The 12,051-nt window shown below is 42.9% G+C and overlaps 1 protein-coding gene and 1 long non-coding RNA gene across 6 annotated transcripts in view; one reads left to right on the top strand and one right to left on the bottom strand.

Moving 5' to 3' along the window:
• Nucleotides 1-1,935, top strand: part of ATP8B1 (ATPase phospholipid transporting 8B1) — a 127,235-nt gene extending 125,300 nt beyond the window's left edge. Inside the window, exon 28 of the mRNA XM_043558962.1 lies at nt 315-1,935. Coding sequence (XP_043414897.1) covers nt 315-539 — 225 coding nt within the window. The 3' untranslated portion in view covers nt 540-1,935. The remainder of the gene's footprint in view (nt 1-314) is intronic.
• LOC122470799 overlaps nt 1-12,051 on the bottom strand; it is a 47,031-nt gene that overhangs the window by 8,058 nt on the left and 26,922 nt on the right. For all 5 annotated transcript variants that reach the window (XR_006293991.1, XR_006293993.1, XR_006293992.1 and 2 more), the window contains exon 3: nt 713-787. This is a non-coding gene — a long non-coding RNA (uncharacterized LOC122470799). The remainder of the gene's footprint in view (nt 1-712; nt 788-12,051) is intronic.

The raw sequence follows: 12,051 nt of genomic DNA, 5'->3' as shown, positions 1-12,051 counted from the left end.
GCAGTAGCAACAAGGGAAAGGGACCGACGGAATTTTCTCTCGAATCTGTCCCAGTCTAATTTGTCAGTGGCAAAGAACGGTAGCAGAGGCGAGTGGGAATTCCGGCTCCCCGTTTTCCAGAAGGCCCGAGACCTTGAAAGTGTTACGTAACCGCTCGGCGTGCCATCCCCTGTAAAAGGAGCACGGCGATGCCGCCTTAAACAAGACAGACTTCAGGAGGGCCCTCACCCCCTGGGCGTTAGTGCCCGTTCACCTCCGCTACCACAGCCCTTCCATTTCATTGTCGGCCTCGCCCCCTCCCCCCCCCCCCGCAGATCCAGAAGCATCGCAAGCGGTTGAAAGCCGAAGAGCAGTGGAAGCGGCGGCAGCACGTGTTCCGCCGGGGCGTGTCCTCGCGGCGCTCCGCCTACGCCTTCTCGCACCAGCGCGGCTACGCGGACCTCATCTCCTCCGGGCGCAGCATCCGCAAGAAGCGCTCCCCGCTGGACGCGATCATAGCCGAGGGCACCGCGGAGTACCGGCGGACTGTGGAAAGCTGATGCGGCGGCGAAGCCGGCACGCACACACACACACAGATGTCTATTTTTTTATGAAAGACTCTCAGGATTTTTTAAAAAAACAAAAACTGAATTTGTCACGAGGATGTTAAAGACAACAACTTTTGTAACAAACCACTTGGGCTGGACTATTGCAATGGCGAAGCCAAGAATACCTTTTTCAAAAGTCCTCTTGTTCAACTGCTTGTGTCCATTAGGCTTCAGAGGGGATGTCGTAATCCAGTCTCGATCTGGGACAACAGAATTAGAAACTTATATTTCAGTGCAAATGGTACCGCCTTATAAAATTACAATGAGATCATTCCTGCCTGGGATCTTCAACATACATAACCAGAGGTTACTTTTTTTTTTTTTTTGCCCCATTGGGTACCTTCTTAACAAAGACCTTTTATTTATAATGGCCACGACAGAAAAAATCCTGAATGTTCATCACCTGGAAGATAACGAGCTGCATGGTTTCATGTTCTCCTGTTGGGTCAATCAAGGAAAATCACATTTCATAAGTACAAGATTTCCGTCTGCTTCGGTTTACTACCAGGTTAAAAGTGTGCATCACCTACGTTTACTCTTACTACTGCATATTTTAGCCACTTCCTTCCCTCCATTTTGAAAAGATGCATTAAAATATTTATGGACTTTTTTTTTTTTTTAAGTTCTTAAAAACTAAGGGTAGCCGTGATAAATTGTGACTTTGTAACGCTTTCTTTTGAAAAGCAAACTTTGTGCCTGCCTACATGTGTTTTAAGGGATTTGAACAGAGACCCCGCTTTTTCACTTGTCTTCAGAGAAAAAAAGGCTGTTGGCAGCCACATTTCTAACAGAGTATCCTTTAAAATTGAAAATGATTTTAAGCAATTATGGAAACTATCCTCAAAGAGGCAAAAGTTATTTTTCTCGAGGCTTTTCACACACTAGTTTTTCACATGCTAGTTCCCATATTCTAGTGAAGATACAGAAGTGTTGTCAATAATTGTGTTCTTTACCATTAGGCTGTGAATGTTCACAATACCTGTCCCTTTGAATTCCTATAAGGAAATCACAACATGTATATCATTCATATTCTAGGAATGATGAAAGAATGTATGGCTCTTTATTCTATGGAAGTAAAGTTCTGGAAGTTTACAACTCTTGTACATAAACTGTAAATTGTTTTTCTTTATTTCTTTGGTAAAGAAAAGTTGCTTGTATTCTTCTCCGTTTTCTCTCCTGTTTTGTGAATTGTGGGAAAGGTCGACAACGCAAATGTGTCAAAGACTTACACTGCTGGGTGCAATATTAACAATTGTAAAATGCAAATTGCTTTGGATAAATTATTTCTATATTCTGTAAATCAGATTTAATGTATATTTTTGTTTAAAAAATAAATGCTTTAGTAAAATCTTTGGAAAGGATATTTCAAGTAGGGTATGTGACAGAAGAATCTAGGTCTGCAAGGTTTCTAAAGAAACGCAGGGGTCCTTTGGTGAGAAATACAAGTTAGGGGCAGGGTATTGAGTATTAGGGGAGAAGCTACTGAGAAAAGGCCATTAGAGCTGAAAGGCGGTGGGTATGGATTTATAGTTGGCAAGACCAATTGTGTCCAGGGAGGGTGGATCTTAGCATACTTAGATGAGGCACGATTTTTTAAAATGACCTAGGTTCTGAAACCAGAATAAAAACATAGGTAACTTTCCACCTATGGGGCTGGGAAGTGAGCAAATGATCAAAGGGGAATCAGGATGCTGAAGGGCAGGAGAGCAGAGGAGGCAGACCTGAGGCTTGAGTCTGGGAGGGCTGAATGGGCTGAGCCAGCTGCAGTACAGGCAGGCAGCTCCCAGACAGTGACCCCACTAAGGAAATGGGACTGTGACACAGAGAAGGAGGTTCTCTGCAGGAAGACATCGGTGGGGGGCTTCTTTGGGAGGCACAATTGCCCAGATGACAGTTTCAGCCTAGGGGTGCTTTATATGGTGCGAAATCAGGACCTGCCTCTTTCCTATTTCACAACTGACAGTCTCCTGGAGGAGAACTTCATGTCCGGATCTTTGGAAATGGGGTAAAAGGAGACGGGACAGATTAGACTCTGCAACAGAAATTGTATGAGGAAAAGTTCTGAGCAGACCTGGGAGATAATCCCTCAAAAAAGGAAAAAAACAAAGGCCACTTTTCTTCCTAGGATGTCCTACTGTATTTAAATTGGTTGAGGAATATACTGTTTTAATCAAAGAGCACCACCTAAAGGTTCATACTGATGATCAGTACCAGAAACTCCAATAATGATATCCAGTGGGGATAAAATGGCTCTAAAGAGGCTCCAAGGTGATAGCAAAACGTACCTTAATGGAGTCTGTATTTTAAGTTGTTGCCTTCATGTGATGTGGATGAAGCTTAGTAAAATTGTAAGACGGTTTCTCAAAGTCCTATCAGAATCTGCTTGAAAGTTATAGCTACAATAAAACTTCTGGTGCATTTATAATTACAAAAAGGCCTATGGAAACACTGTAAAAATTGACTGTCTTGACTTAAATAGACATTTCTTCGAAGAGGATATATACACGGCCAACAAGGGTATAAAAACGTCCTCCACATTAGTCATTAGGGAAATGCAAATCAAAACCACAGTGAAATACCATTTCACACCCACTAGGATAACTATAAAAAAAAGGAAGGGCACCTGGCTGGCTCAGTCAGTAGAGCGTGCGACTCTTGATCTCAGGTTGTGAGTTCAAGCCCCAAGCTGGGCTTGGAGCTTACTTAAAAAAAAAAAAAAAAAGTGTTGGCAAGGATGCAGAGAAACCAGATCCTTCGCCCACTGACGGTGGGAATGTGAAGTGTTGCACCCACTGTTGGAACAGTTTGGCAGTTCTACAACAGGAACAGAATTACCATATAAATAGCAATTGTCCCAAGTAGGTATATATATACCCCAAAACCTTGAAAATGAGCACTCAGATACCTGTACATTAATGTTCACAGCAGCACTTACAACAGCCAGAAAGGAGAAACAACCTAAACGTCCAACAGATGACTGGATACACAAGGGATTTACATATAATGGAATATCATTTAGTCAGAAAAAGGAATAAGGCTCCTTCAAGATGGAGACATAGGAAGATCCTGAACTCCTCTCCTCCCACAGACACACCAGATGTACAGCTACAAATGAACAATTTCCTCTGAAAACCAAAGCTGAGGGACTCCTAACATCGGGCAAACAACTCGCACTGAAGTGTTTAGCAAAGGCAGAGATGCAATCTTGCCGAAAACCCCACCCCCAGCATTGGAAATCCAGAGCTCAGGGAGGAGTGAAGGGTTTGAACCCTACATCGGGAACCCCAACTTCTAAGACCTACCGCTGAGAGATAAGCCCCTGAAACTTACAGCTTTGAAAGCCCACAGGGTTTGCATCCCTGAGACCCAAAAGGCTATCGTGCAAACTGAGAAATGGCTGTTGAAGGGCTCAGGCCCCTGGACTCACCGGCACCAGGCCCAGTGCAGAAGCAGCTAGACTTTACGTGAAAGCAGCTTCTTTACCTATCTTAAAGCATCGGCCTGAGAAGCAGGCATCTAAGTCAGCACACATCTAGGGGCCGGCCCGCCGGCATACTCTCCAAGGATGGAGGCCAGTAGACACTTAAAAAAAGTTCTTTTTAATCCAGGCTCCTTCTTTTTTTCCCCCAGCAGGCATCATCTTTATGCCCTCCCTCCGCTGCCCTCCAGAGCACCAGCATCTCCCAGAGGGGAGCTGTTACATGCACCTGGTATTGGTTTTATACCGGGTATCTCCGTTTTCGCAACTGCCACCCAGTGTGAACGCCCCTTGGGTCACCTGGCTCTGGGGGCCAGCAGCGCCTACATTCTGGGGACCCACAAGACTGTAACAATTGGAGAGACAGTTCATGGCCAGCTAACACCACGGCAACATCTGCCCAGTCTTCCTGTGATAAAGGACTGTTGTGCTTGTCCTGGAGCTTCGGCCTGAGGGGCAGGCTTCTGGCTTGGCACACGTCCGGAGGCCCATTGACGGACTCTCGGGGAAGGGAGGCTGGTGGACATCATGCTTGCCCTCTTTCTCTGCCTCACTCCAGCTTGTCAGTATCTCCCAGAAAGGAATTCAGACCCTCATCGGGTGCCCCGATTCTTGCAGGTGCTGCAAGGTGACATCTCTAGACCGCCTGGCCGTGGTGGCCGACCGGCTGAGTCACACAGGACTGTCACCAACAGAGAAAGAGTTTTTGACTGTCTACCATTTCCAGAGCAAAGCAAGAGGCAACGGTCCGAAGAGCCCAAACGTTCTGTGAAAGAGGCCTATTGGCGAATCTCCATGGCTACGTCTGAGGGACAGACTTGCAATCAAACACACATCTAAGGGCCGACTACAAACCTTTCCGGAGACCTCAGATGGCTATCTTTGTTCTCTTTCTGCCGTGCTCCAGTATCTCCCAGAGGGGAGCTTGTACAATGTCCGGTGCTCCGTTTTTACGTCTGCTGCCTTGTTTTCTGCAGCTACCACCTCGCGGATGCCCCTTAACTGCTCCGCTCTGGTGGCCAGCAGGGTCGGCATCCCTGTATCCCGTACAACTGACTGCCACAAACGGGCAGGCAGTCTCTGGCCTGCTGCAAACTCCAGGGCACAATACAGACTGAAACACACCCCCATTCTTCCTGTGAGAAGGGACTATTTGCGTGTCCTGGAGCTTTCAACCGAAGGGGCTGGCTTTTGGTTTGACATACGTCTAGAGACCTACTAAGATGCTGTACTTAGCCGGTAAGTCAGTAGATGCCGCCCTGTGCCCTCCATCTGCCTTGCCTCAGATAGCTGGTATCTCCCAGAAAGGAGCTCATATAGTTGCCTGGCACCCTAATGTTTGTGACTGACATTCAGGGTGCCCAGTCTAGGTAGCTGGCAGGACCTAATGCTTGCAGTCCTATAGGACTGTATGTATTTGTATACTTTAAAAGCTGCTGCCTGACAGTCTGATTTACGTACAATCAGCCTGAATCTAGGTGCTGACTTAGGTCCTCCTCCAAGGGACAGCTAAAGAATACAATAAATGAACTGAAAAATAACCGGAGGGGTTCAACAGTAAACTGGATGAAGAAGAAGAAAGGACGTGAAAACTCAAATACAGGGCAGACAGAACTCAGCCAATCAGAGCAGCAAAAATAAGAAAAAAAAAAAAACCCAACAATGTAGAAAAGAGAACTTATAGGACTTATGAAATAATATCAAACAGACCAATATTTGTATTGAAAGGTTCCAGAAGAAGGAGAAAAGAGAAAGGGGCAGAAAGCTCATCTGAAGAAAGAACAGCTACCTGAAAATTTCTCTAAGCTGGGGACAGAAACAGAAATCCAGATCCAGGAAACCCTGAGAGTTCCAAATACAAAGCTGAAGAGACTCAAACGCATTATAATTACAATGTCAAAAGTTAAAGACAAGGAAAGAATTTTAAAAGCATCAAAAGAAAACCAATTTCTTATGTAAGAGGGATTTTCCTCCGTAAGACCAGATTTTTCAGGAGAATTTTGGTGACCAGAAGGGGGTGTTATTCAAAGTGCTGAAAGAAAAAAACTTCCAGCCAAGAATACCTACTGTACCTGACAATGTTTTCATTCAGAATTTAAGGAGAGATAAAGAGTCTTCCAGACAAGCAAAAAGAAGTTCATCAACGCTATACTAGCTTTAGAAGAAATTTAATTTTCTTTTTGAGAGAGAGAGAACCAGAGAGGAAGGGGCAGAGAAAGAAGGGAACAGGAGATCTGAAGTGGGCTCCATGCTGAGAGCAGAGAGCCTGATGTGGGGCTCAAACTCACTGTGAGATCACGACCTGAGCCAAAGTTGGACACTCAACCAAATGAGCTACTCAGTTGCCCTGCCTTAGAAGAAACTTTAAAGAGATTTCTTGAAGCTAAAATGAAGGGTGCTAATTAGTAACGAGAAAATACAAAAGTATAAATCTCACTGGTGAAGGTAAATACATAGTAAAATTCAGAGTCTAATGTTGTAAAGGTGGTGGGTTAATCACTTACAAAGCTTGTATGAAAGCTGAAACATGAAGTAGCAAAGACAGCTATAACTATGATAATTTATTAAGGGATACACAAAATAAAAAGACAAATTGTGAACAAAAACGTAAAACAGGTGGGTGGGGGTTAAAAATGTAGAGCTTTAGAAGATGTTCAAACTTAAGTTCTTATCAACTTAAAACATAGTTATAAGTTGTTACATGTAAGCTTCACAATAACCAGGAAGCGGAAACCTACAGGAGATACACAAAAGATAGAAAAAGAATCAAGCATGCCATTATAGAAAATCACCAAATCACAAGGGAGGAGAATAAGGGAAAAAGAAAAGAACTACAAAACGGCCAGAGGACAATTGACAAGGTGACAATTAAGTACATACATATCAAGAATTACTTTAAACATAAAAGAACTAAATTCTTTAATCAAAAGACACAGAGGGGTGCCTGGGTGGCTCAGTCGGTTAAGCACCCGACTTCAGCTCAGGTCATGATCTCGCAGTTTGTGAGTTCGAGCCCCACATCAGGCTCTGTGCTGACAGCTCAGGACCTGGAGCCTGCTTTGGATTCTGTGTCTCCTCCTCTCTCTGCCCCTCCCCTGCTCATGTTCTGTCTTTCTCTGTCTCTCAATAATAAATAAACGTTTAAAAAAAAAAGCCAAATGTACAAAAGACACAGAGTGGCTGAACAGATAAAAGACCCATCTATATGCTGCTTACAACAGATTCACTTCAGATGGAAGGACACACACAGACTAAAAGTGAAGAGATGGAAAAAGATAGCCCATGCAAAAGGAAACCTTAAAAAGAAAGCTGGGGTGGCTACAGTTTCAACAAAGATTGTAATAAGAGACAAAGAAGATCATTATATAACAATAAAAGGGTCACCCGCCAAGAGGATATAGCATTTGTAAATATTTATGCACCCCAAAATGGTAAAATATAGAAAGCAAATATTAACAGACATAATGAGAAATAACCAGTAATACAATACTACAGTACTTTAACATTCCAATTTCATCAGTGGATAGATCGTCCAGACAGAAAATCGATAAGGAAACACTGGCTTTAAAAAATACATTAGGCCAGATGGATGTAACAAACATATACAGAACATTCCATCCAAAAACCAAGTCTCAAGCACACAAAGAATATTCTCCAGGACAGATCACATATTAGGCCACGAAACAAGTCTTAATAAAGAAAATTTAAATCATATCAAGCGTTCTTTTTCTTACTATAATGGATAAAACAAGAAATCGGTTACAAGAAGAAAACTGGAAAATTCACAAATACATGCACATCATACAACATGCCACTGAACAACCCATGAGCAAAAAAATACCAAACAGAAATAAAAAAGTGTTTTGATGGGGCCCCTGGGTGGCGCAGTCGGTTAAGCGTCCGACTTCAGCCAGGTCACGATCTCGCGGTCCGTGAGTTCGAGCCCCGCGTCGGGCTCTGGGCTGATGGCTCAGAGCCTGGAGCCTGTTTCTGATTCTGTGTCTCCCTCTCTCTCTGCCCCTCCCCCGTTCATGCTCTGTCTCTCTCTGCCCCAAAAATAAATTTAAAAAGTTGAAAAAAAAAAAAAAGTGTTTTGATGAAGATGAAAATACAACATACCAAAACTTATAGGATGCAGAAAAAGCAGTTCTAGGAGGGAAGTTCACAGCAATAAATGCTTACCCCAAGAAACAAGAAAAAATCCAGAAAAGCAAAACCTAACTTTACACACCAAAGAACAAGAAAAAGAGGAGCAGGGCCCAAATTTAGTAGAAGAAAAAAATAACAAAGATCAAAGCAAAGATAAGTGAAATAAAGAGTAAAAAAAGCAACAGAAAAAGATAAATGAAAGTAAGCTAGTTTTTGAAACGATAAACAAAATGTGTAAATCTTTAGCTAGACACACCAAGAAAAGATTGGTGCCACAGAAATACAAAGGATCATGACTGACCGCTGGGAAAATTATACTCTAAACTGAACAACCCAGAAGAAATGAGAAAAATTCCTGTCAACCTACAATCTATAAGACTGGATCATGAAGAAACAGAAAATCTAAACAGACCAATTTTACTAAACTAGTAAGGAGACTGAAGCAATAATCAAAAACCTCCCAACAAACAAAAGTCCAGGACCAGAGAAGTTCACTGGTGAATTTTACCAAATAATGCCAATCCTTTCTTTTAGAACTCTCCCAAAAAACAGAAGAGGAAAGAGTACTTCCCAATTCATTTTATGAGGCCAGCATTATCCTGATATATACCACAAGAAAATCACAGGCCAATATACTTGATGAACATAGATGCAAAAATCCTCCATAAAATATAGGTAAACAAAATTCAACGACACATTAAAAGGACCATATGCTTAGATCAAGTGGGATTTATTCTAGGGATGCAAAGATGGTTCAACATCCACAAATTAATGTAATATAACACACTAACAAAATAAATGAGAATCACAAAATCATCTCAAAAGATGAAAAAAAAAAAGCATTTGACAAAATTCAACATCCACTGATAAAAACTCTCAACAGTGTGGGTATAGAGGGAATGCACCTCAACATAATAGAGACCATATATGACAAGCCTGCAAGTAACATGATATTTAAAGGTAAAAAGCTGGAAGTTTTCCCTCTATCATCAAGAACTAGACATGGATACCCACTCTCCCCACTTTTATTCAATAAAGTATTGAAATGCTAGCCAGAGAAATTAGGCAAGAAAAAGAAATAAAAGGCCCACAAACCAGAAATGAAGAAGCGAAACTGTAACTATTTGTCAATGACATGATATTATGTATAGCAAATCCTAAAGACATGACCAAATAATCTGTTAAAACTAAAAAACTCAGTGGAATTACAGGATACAAAATCAGTACAGAAAAATCTGTTGCATTTCAATATGCTAATAACAAAGCAGCAGAAAGAATAATTAAAACAATCGTACTTACAACTGCATCACAAAGAATACCTGGGAATAAATTTAACCAAGGAGGTGAGAGAACTGTACGCTAAAAAATATAAAATATTGATAAAAGCAATTGAAGATGACATAAATAAATGGAAAGAAATTCTGTGCTCATGGAATAGAAGAATTAGTATTGTTTAAATGCCCATACTATCCAAAGCAATTTATAGATTTAATGAAATCCTGGTCAAAATTTCAATGGTATTTTTCACAGAAATAGAACAAACAACGCTAAAATTTGTAGGTAACCACAAAAGACCATGATTATCCAAAGAAGTCTTCAGAAGTAAAAACAAAGCTAGTGGAATCATATTCCCTGATTTCAGACTATGTTACGAAACTATAGCAATCAGAACAGGGTGGTATCGGCATAAAAACAGACACATAGATCAATGCAACAGAATAGAGAAATAAACCCACACACATACAGTCAATTAATTTACAAAAAAAGAGCCAAGAATATACAATGGGGAAAGAACAGCCTCTTCAATAAATGGCGTTAGGAAAATTGGACATCCACACGCAAAAGAATGAAGCTGGACCAGTATCTTACACAATCCACAAAAATACACTCCAGGGAAGATGGTGGAGGAGGATCCTAGGTTCACCTTGTCCACAGATACACCACCCACACTCGTGTAACTGACCCAGAAAATGACCCAAGGACTGGCAGAATGGCTCTTCAGAGGTAACTGTAGAAAGGAGGCTACATCCAAAATGGTAGGAAGGGCAGAGCCGGTTAAAAAGCAAACCAACCTACGAGACTAATCACAAATGGGAGGGACACACCGTGTGCACAAAGGGAAAGGAACAGATCCCACACCAGGCACTCTGGACACAGGGGACGTACACTGGGAAGACAAATCCCCGTAACATGTAGCTTTGAGGACCAGAGGGGCTTAACTTCAAGTTTGTACAATTAGTGGGGCTTAACGCCAGAACTTTAAAAATCAGCGGGCTGTCTCTGGGAAAGCCGGAAAGCAAGGGCATAGGAAACGGTCCCTGCCATATACAGTGTATATATACAGTGTGTGTGTGTGTGTGTGTGTGTGTGTGTGTATACAGTATATATATATCGCATATATATACATATAGTGGAATAGTACTCAGTAATGAAAAAGAATGAAATCTTGCCATGTGCAACAACGTGGATGGAACCGGAGGGTATTATGCCACGTGAAATAAGTCCGAGAAAGTCATAAAGGTTTTCATTCATATGTGGAATTTGAGAAACTTAACAGAAGACCACAGGGGAAGGGAAGGAAAAATAAGTTACAGAGAGGGAGGCAAATCAGAATAATCTTAAATACAGTGAACAAACTGAGGGTTAATGGGGGTGGAGGTTTGAGGGGCAGGGGAAATGGGTGATGGGCACTGAGGAGGGCACTTGTTGGGATGAGCACTGGGTGTTGTATGTAAGTGACGAATCACAGTAATCTACTCCTGAAGCCAAGACTATGTTGTGTATTAGCTAACTTGACAATAAATTATTAAAAAAATAAAACACACCACCAACAAAAGATAATATAAAACAAACAAACAAACAAAAAACAAAACAAAAAAATCCCCCCCAAAGAAGCAGCAGTTTGAAAAGTGCCTGGGGTACACAGGAAGGAGATTTGTTTACTAACCTCAAAACATGCACTGGAGTGGCAGAGATCCTTGGGAACTTCTCCAAGAACCAAAGAGCTGGTGGGCACTATCTGCCCTCACCACACCTAGACACACACCCAGCTGTGGGAACCAACGTGAACCCTCACCACCTAGCTTGCTAACACCACATCCTGCCCCTGCATTCTCCTGTGGACTACCCGATCCGACTGCCCCGCTCGGCGGGAGTCCATGCAAAGCGACACCACAAGCTTCTCCTTGTGCAAGCGGCTCCCTACCAGCCACTCCAAAGTGACTCCTGCCCTGGGGACAGGGGAAAGTAACTGGCAAGAGGCTGGGTGCAGACATCTGATCTGACCACTGGCCCTGCCTATGAACAAAAGCCTCACAAGGAGCAGTACAAAGAGAGAGCCCGGCAGTTCCGGGTCACCACAACCCCAGCAGACTGACTGGGGACAGATGTCAGGTCTGACTGCGGGCCCCGCCCATCAGTAAAAGCCTCTCAGGGGGCAACGCAAGGAGAGCGCCCTGAAGTTCAGTGTGACCAGTTCTGGCAGATGGGCTGAAGGCAGGCATCTGGTCTGACCCAACTCAAGCCCAGGGCAGCCCCACACTGGCCCCTTAAGAGCGTTGGGGACCAAACTCTGCCCTCAACAGGCAAAGAGGGCCACTGCAGACACCTGGACTGAAGGCGAACACGGCTCAACCACAACAGCAGGGCACACACTTCTCGAGCCCCATCTGTGGGAGGAGGAACAGTGTGGGCTTCTCTGTGGCCTCGCCACTAGAATTTGTTGCCTACTTAGATATCATTGTTGCCTCTGTGAAGACCCCCTAAATAATACGTGGGCTCCCAGGAAAGCATTACTTTAACATTTATCAGGGACAAAATGATTCAACCAAATCTCAA

This window comes from Prionailurus bengalensis, chromosome D3 (genome assembly GCF_016509475.1).
Source record: "Prionailurus bengalensis isolate Pbe53 chromosome D3, Fcat_Pben_1.1_paternal_pri, whole genome shotgun sequence".
Taxonomy (NCBI): Eukaryota; Metazoa; Chordata; class Mammalia; order Carnivora; family Felidae; genus Prionailurus; species Prionailurus bengalensis.
The sequence above is the reverse complement of the archived record's forward strand: the minus strand, read 5'-3'. Positions and strand labels throughout refer to the sequence as shown.